The sequence below is a fragment of the Danio rerio genome, chromosome 21 (genome assembly GCF_052040795.2).
Source record: "Danio rerio strain M-AB ecotype USA chromosome 21, GRCz13ab, whole genome shotgun sequence".
In the NCBI taxonomy this organism is placed as follows: Eukaryota; Metazoa; Chordata; class Actinopteri; order Cypriniformes; family Danionidae; genus Danio; species Danio rerio.
Window position 1 is genome coordinate 17,475,001 of NC_141041.1, and position 8,532 is coordinate 17,483,532.

The 8,532-nt window shown below is 32.1% G+C and overlaps 1 protein-coding gene across 1 annotated transcript in view; it reads right to left on the reverse strand.

The window, feature by feature from the left end:
* The window catches only part of tnfrsfa (tumor necrosis factor receptor superfamily, member a), a 47,380-nt gene extending 43,055 nt beyond the window's left edge, over window positions 1-4,325 (reverse strand). Inside the window, exon 1 of the mRNA NM_131840.3 lies at window positions 4,058-4,325. Within this exon, the coding sequence (NP_571915.3) occupies window positions 4,058-4,090 (33 nt within the window). The 5' untranslated portion in view covers window positions 4,091-4,325. The remainder of the gene's footprint in view (window positions 1-4,057) is intronic.
* Between the last annotated feature and the right edge of the window lie 4,207 nt (window positions 4,326-8,532).

The following is an 8,532-nucleotide window of genomic DNA, read 5'->3' on the forward strand; positions in this document are numbered from 1 at the left end:
AAACTAATCCACATTCTTAAGTTGTAAACTACACATTGCATGGGATAATCCTTCATTTTCCTTCCTCTCTACACATTATCGATAAGGGATATCCAGTTGAAGTAAGAATTATTAAACCCCCTCAATTATTAGTCACCCTGTTTATTTTTTTTTCCCAAGCTCTGTTTAACGGAGAGAAGATTTTTTAACACATTTCTAAACATAATAGTTTTAAGAACTCATTTCTAATAACTGATTTATTTTATCTTTGCCATTATGACAATACATAAGATTAGATATTTTTCAAGACACTTCTATACAGCTTAAAGTGACATTTAAAGGCTTAGCTAGGTTAATTAAGTAAGTTATTGTATAATAATAGTTTGTTCTGTAGACTATCAGAAAAAAATAAAGCTTAAAGGGTCTAACCATTTTGTCCCTAAAATGGTGTTTAAAAGTTTTAAAATGCTTTTACTCTAGCTGAAATAAAACAGAAGAAAAATATAATCAGACATACTGTGAAAATTTCCTTGCTCTGTCAAACATCATTTGGAAAATATTTTAAAAAGAAAAGAAAAATCAAAGGGGGCTAATAATTCTGACTTCAACTGTATGTCCTCCTTTAGTTGGTATTTTAAGAGAAGACAAAACAGATCTTCAAAATTGTCCTACTAAGAGTAAATTATTTATAAATAAAGCGATTTTAGTCATCTGGTGAAATTGTATATATTAGTATACAATATCTCCTCCTTTATTCCTATATAAGGTATAGAGATTGTTGAAGACTTTAGTTCCCTTTTCCCCTTGATATATCTTTTTGCAACATATTCAATAAATAATAGCATCAGTCTCAGTTACGTTTCTGTGACTGACTAATTTTTAGCATGACAAGCATGAAACAATTGCAAAAACTTCTGACTCAGTGTGCTTATGGATTTTTTCAAACTACACATCTGTTCCTACACATCTGATCCAAAGAAATCCCAAGAACATGTGAGTGCTTATTCATTGTATGCAAAGCGCTTGTGACTGTGGGTGGAAAGAGCTGACAAAAGATCTGATTCCTGTCACTGACATCTGTGTTGACAGGAAGTTTACAGTGGGAGCCGTACGCCTCCGTCCACCCCCTCCCTCATCCGCTCTCACTTGCATAGGAATGCGTGAGCTATGCCGACTGGCAAGGATGAGCTATCTTCATCTAGCAACCGGCCACCAGAGCAGACTCGTAACTTAGCAAAGTTTATAGCCTGAATAAACAGTCGTGTTGCAAACAATCTAAGGCCTGTCATTTCAATAAACAAATTCAGGCTTCAAAGTCACCTGGGGTTTATGGGAAAGAGGGGATGTTAAGAGAGCAAATCAGACAACTAGTTAAGAGGACAATCAGACCAGTGATTGATTGTGAATAAGCTTTTACATCTGTTCACATTATTGATGGCCAATTAGGCATGGGTGTCATTATTAATAACTCTCTGATATTATGATTTGGGAAAAACAGAAAGGGGCATCAGGTTAACATCCAGGATTGCTGGGTTGTGTTGCGTCCATTATTAAATCGTTAATTATCTATATTAGCATATCATCCAACTCAACCGGTACATAGCTAAATATCATATATATTGAAATTCGATCCACAATAGGAATGTAAAGATTGATCCATTTGATCCATCTTTACATGACTCTCATGGATACAATTTCAATATATAAATAAATAAATAATTAATAAATAAAATAAGCCTTTAAAATGTCACAAACATTCATATTCTTTGGATTTTTTGCACAATATACACTATATAAAAGTGATTAATTGGATTTACTCTTTTTTTTAAGGTAACTGGTTGCAAACCATTTATATGGGCTAAATTTAAACAAACAAATTTAATTAAGTAATGTTTAACTTCATTTGTTTGTTTAAATTGTAACCCAAATAAATTGTTTGCAACCACTTACTTGGATTTTTAAATCCAATGAATAATTTATTTACAGTGTAAAAAAGAACCCTTTTACAATAGCAAAACCCATTTGCCCACATTGACTCACCAGTGTGTACATATGAGACAGAATCACTGACACATCGTACATTAGTCATTACATTAAATCGTTAAAAGATTCTATATTAAAACTTTATCAGGTGAAGAACCATATCTGGTAACTTTGCTCACTTTGATTTAGAACACAAACATTATTTTAAACATGTCTCAACCACAAACGATCAGAAATCTTGTAATAAAAAGCACTCTGAGGTGGAAATTTTCAGATGTGTGCCCTACATCCAACAGCTGTATTGTGTCATTTTAACAGACTGGCAATGATCTTGAAAGTCACTGCTTTGAGAAACAGTGCTGTTCTAAGTTTAAGATATACAGTATGAGTTGAGCATGGCTCCGGACTCCAGGGAAAGTTTTAAAGGTGAGTCTCGCCATTCAGGCAATGAAGCGTTTTTATAGTGCCACTTTTGGCAGCGCATAGCTGGAAAAACCAACAGAAGGGCAGTGAATGGCTCTTTCAATGTGGGATAGAGTTAACACTGGCACTACTCTTAGAAAACTCGCTCAAAACCAGGTTCATAAGAGAAGAGAAGACTGAGAACTAGCTGAGATAGTCTGAGAATTGCTTCTGCTGATGTTTTCTCTTTTCTAATAATTAACTATTTTAATGACCCTTGCACATTTAAACTCAATCATTTATTAATATGGAAGAACCCCAAATAGTAGAAGAAAATACATTTTCTATATTGAAAAAAGTACAGAGATATATATTTTTTATTATTAAATTATTATTTTAATAACACATTTATAATATTTAAAAGTCGTAACCAAATTTATATACATAAAACACAACTACTATTAATAATAATAATAATAATATTGTTTTAAAAATATGTTATTTTATAATTTTTTATTATTATTTTATAAATAATTTATTATAAATATTGAATATTAAAAATACATTGTAATTAACAATTAATTATTTTAATTTAATTATTATTATTATTAATATAATATGATGCATATTTTATTGATGTAGCCTAATGTCAGTTTACTAAATAGTCAAAAATCAAATAAAAAAAATCTAAATCAAAATAAAATATTGCCTACGGTACTATTACAATAAATAATGTTTTATACTGTGGCTTAATAAACATTTAATAATTAATGTCAAAAATAAAATTGTCACAAATGAAAAAATATATATTACTATTAATCTACTACTAATTATACTTCTAATAATAATAGTTTTATTATTGTTTTATTGTTTATAGAGCATTTTCTTTGTAGTACCAATGACTATTTAGTAACTGTCACAAATGATAAACATAAATAATAATTAAAATGTTTTTTTGTGCAAACATAAAAATGTATTTAAAAAAGCTATATTAATTTAAAAATATTAAAACAATTACAACCAGGACAATATCACATTTTGACATTTTTTGACATTTTGGCACTTTTTGACATCTTAGGTGAAATCAATGCCCAAAATCAATGTCTAAGCAGGCAGGTAGCTAGGTTTTAAGACAGGCTATTTGATACTTCTACTTTCAAAACCACACATGACTTGCATTACAATTCAACAAGTGTGTACTAAAGATGTTTAGACATTTCAAAAGTAATTTAAGTGGAATAAGAAGACATAGCGCTTTTCTAATATTCATATTGGCCTATCGATCGAAGTGTGAACCACAACAATAAAATATCAGCACTTAATATACACTGCAGTACAGTGTGACAATGTGCATTATCAGTGATTGTTATCTCTTTCTCTCTCATAGAAGCCTTTCACAAATAAAACAGCAAAATAAGTGTTAAATCAAAATTAAGTTATGTTCAAGAAGACCAAAAGACCGCATGAAACCGACTGAAAATTTTACTATTAGTCGTATAAGTTAGTCGTCGACACGGACTTTCTTAACAACATTCAAGGCGACACGAGCGATAACAACAGAATACACGTTCACATTTGCGACAAAGTAGCCCACATGATAGTGTTGACCAACAATACATTCTAATAGGCCTACATTAAAAACTATACATTGCTAAACAAAGTTACCGCGAACACAACGGGAAAGATTCCTTACCATGCATACTTTCATAGCTTCGGATTTGTCCATCCTACGATGGCGTGTTTTCCGAGTTTTCCTCCGACCACTTGTAGCTTTCTTAATCTCCAGGAAGAATGTTTTCAAACCAAAGTATTAAAAAACGTATCGACAGAAATCAAAGTATATCCAATGTTTGGTGGCCTGTCAGAAGCGAACCATTTTCGGCTGCTTTCCCATGAAACGCGGCTGCTGTAATGCGACTCTACTCTCTGATCTTATTGTCAAGATGAAAAGTTAGACAGGCAGAGGGAGACCTACGTCAGTGGCACGTCATCTCTCTAGCCAATCAGAGTGATGGAATCTGGAATAATGAGAGAGCTGTGATTTATAGGTTACTGTATTACTACTGCAGCTATTACTACTTGAGACCTTTTTAGGTTTTAATCAAGTTATGTTAGAAATGGGAAAACAGATAAGCGTTTCATAATTTTTAAAATTAATTTAAAGAAGTCATTCACTGGTCTATCTGTGTAACAAAAGTTTAGATAACAAAAATTCCGTCAGATATTTAAAATAATAAACATTTGATTCAAATACTTAATTTATATTTTAAAACGTTATACTTCGCTACTATCTTTTTATCCATTTTTCAGAGGGGTCTGGCTCCAGACTTGATGCAGACGCATTCTGTGCTGCATCCAATGCCTACTAATGTGCTCACCTACGTCGCTTGCCCCATTGAGTAGATTGTCTCTGACATTGCATCTGCAAGCTGTGCAATCTCAGCTTGCATCATAAAGCCTGCATCCAGATAATGTAGGACTTGTTAGCAAAATTTTAAATAATTAAAAAATAAAAACAACATTATGTAATAAATATTAGTATGATCACATATACTTTATATATGTTAAATAAGACCTTTTATTTGTCATTTTAAGCATAAAAAAGAGGGTGGGGTGGGGGGGGAGGCTGTAAATTATGTTATGTTTCTTAAAGTTGAAGGAAATGTCAACAGTAGTTCACAGAATAAAACAAAATAAGTATATTTTTTGACTGTTTTTATTCAATTTGCATAAACAAAAATGTTCTATTGCATAACAATAAGAAAAGTGACAAGTTTCAGATGTTTTTATAATTGTACAGCACAATATCAATGTTTTACCTTCAGAAGAGTTAAGAAACCAACATTTGATGGAATAACCTTGATATTATAATCTGCATAATTGCGCTCATATTTCATCTATTTATTTTTAGAAATATTAATAAAATCATTAAATTTATGCATCTTTTTTATTACCTTTAATGTTGACCAAAACAAATTGGACGCCTCATCTTTGATATATATTTAATAAGGCGGCCACACCAAAGCTCTGAAAAAAGCCAATTTATTAAATTGGAAAAGGCTGATACGGCGTGTAACATTTCAAGCACACCAGCTCTTCACCAAACAGTGTTCATCACAGTATGTTGCTCTCTTTTTATGTACACTTCCGGATCACATGGTCTGACACATTATCTCAAACAAAAAAATAGAAAAATACACATTCATAAATTATACAGCTCACATATTCAAAACGAAAATACAAAAACAAATCCTAATAACACATAACAAAACAAAGAAAAAACATAACAGAATATAACAAAGAAACACAACAAAAGTATTTACCCAAACAACTAGTTGAACAATAAAGAAAAGGACGAATATCAAACTCCTCATTTAAACCTCTTGGAGACAAAGTATCTAGAATGAAAATCCAAAAGCTTCACGTTTTAACAACATTTTTGCAAGCTCTCCCCTCGACGTGGACACTTAACAACTTCAATCCCTATCTATTGTAGAGTGGAGACAGAATGTGTGTTGGGTAAAAAGTAATATATATTATAATTTTACGACTACCGTATCTCTTTAAAAAAAGAAAAAATATGCAAATTACAATAAAATAACATAGCACATATATATTCACATTGCGTCCTTAAAAAGTAACTAACACATTTATTAACATTATTTGTTTTTTTAAGTGACTACATATTGTAATATATTACTTTTTTCCCAACACCAGTGGTGGGTAAGTTACTTTAAAAAAAAGAAAAAAAAAGAGTTTGCCCAAAACTTAAAATGTTCCCATCATTCACTTTTTTCCATTCTTGTTTGTCTTATTTTCTTACACAAAAAAAGACATTTAGAAGAAAACTAGATGCCTGTAACCATTGACATCCCTAGTTTGAAAAAGCACTACAGTGTTTGAGTGTTCTGTGTTTGTCTGAGGCAATAAGTCTACATCTACCTAAATGTGTATATTCCAAAGTATGAAGCTGATTGGTCAATTCTTGTCACTTGTTTAACTGGGTGTGCCTTGGAAATGCGAGCGCTTAATATGCACTCCCAATATGTGACAAAAACGCAAAAGACAAGTTATGTGAACGACCCCATAAGCAGTAATGCTTCTCTTCACATTCAGAAGATACCTTCACTCCCAATCCTGCACAAAAAATCTAATTAGCCTGTTCAGGCTGAATCGGATCGCCATTTTTTGGGGCGCCAGTGTCATCCTTAGTGATGAGTATTGTCAGAATGCTTTCTATTCAAATGCTCACACAAGTTGCTGGTCAAGTTAAAAAGAGTTGAATGTTCTTTAGACTGCATTTTACTGCAATATTTTAGTTTTTAAGCTCAATAAAATAAAAGGATTGTCTGTATTTTTGCTTGAAGAAGCAGCCACTCTCTTCAGCAGCTATTTTAGCATGCATTCTTCAGCAATTTAAAAGTGCATGCTTAATAATTGACGTTGCAGCGGAAAACGTGCATTTAAAGAAGCATTTTTTTCTTCCAAAAAATAAATTTGTAACCTAAGTAACACAACTACCTTGATTTTTAGTAACTGTAGTCAAATTACATACATTTAAAATGTAATTTGATACATTTGTTCCCCAAAAAATGTGTATGAATACAACACCACACATTACACCCAACACTAAAAATGCTGCGCAACAAGACTTCTCATGATGTCGAATAGCGAATCAGTGTTTAGAAATGCGAACTTTTAGTGGCCTACTTGTCTGACCGATATAACATAAACCACACGAGCACCACAACTTATAGATTATGTTAGCTGTCTTGCACAAAATAGTGCCTTGAAATTGTTAAGTTTTTGCTGTATGGAAATGTGTAAAAGTTGATATTTTGTACTGTATGTGAAGTTGTACTGTAGACAATTCCCACATTTAAAATAACCATGTGGTAAATTCTTTTTTAAAAATCTGAAGCGGGTTTTAGATCAGCTCTTAACAACATATTACGACATTGTACCAGTATGATGTTCATCTTTGACCCATACAGTAGCCTACACTGACCTACATGCATATAAAAACCAACAAATACCATACAGTAGTTTTTGTGATTAAGTCCAATTGAAAAAGCATTAGGCAAGGTTGCTGAAAAAACCCTAACCACTTTATAAAACCTTACTCTGACAATTACACAAATCAGGCAAATTTGATCAGCGTAATCTTATTTTCTCCTCTCACAAAAATAAACTAACCTAAAAAGCCCCAAATTTGCCTCCATGCAGGCGAACAATGTAGCATTGAGGATAGATTTCTGCCCCCTTTACCTGAACACACCTATGAACTGTCATTATAAATTTACTATATCTCTTCAAACCGACTTTGATGGGTGATATAAGGGGAATTCTGCTTTAGCACAGAAGGCACAAGGTAGTCCTTCATGCCAAGTCTCTGATGCAATGCGCACGTATTGTGAAATCAGGCCCTCGTGACTCAATGATTTGCTCTGCTTCATTTGTTCATCTGTAAAGGTGCTTCAGATAAATGGCCTTCATTACAAAGGCTGCAAAAAAGCACAGGGTCTTAAATGGATTATGCCTAGAATGCTCAATGTTGTCATAGAAGAACAAATTCGACATCGTCTTTTTTCCTACATTTGTCAGACCCAGTTTGTCGGGTTTGTGTGGAGGCTCAAGTACTTGTACAGTTACAAAATATTAATTATTATCTCACAGGCTGAAGTGAATCACTCATGAGCAACAACAGTCTATAGAGATTGTAACATTGATTACCTGTTTGTAATTTTTTACTCTAAATTCATGACTGGCAACAACTAATACTGTAAATCAAAATTTTAAAATTCCAATGTACACAATGTAAAAAGGTTGGAAGTTTGCTTATTTTACTCATAATTATTGTTGGATTATTATATTATGTTAAATCTTTCAGGTAAGTAAATCACCCTGGACTGTAAAACCCAACAGTCAAATTTATCAAATGAAATGAGTGTACTTAACTCAAAATTGACTGGAAGTTAATTCTACTCATTTGAACTCAGTGCTGAAGTTAAAAAATGTTGAAAGTCAAGGAGGTTCCATAATGCAATTAAAAAGCTTAAATGAACCAGGAAAAATACAAAAAATAAAATCATGAATCTCAAAATAACTGCTAATTTTTTCATATTTTGCAGTGTAGACTTTACTTAAATTTAATATGTTTTCTTTGTA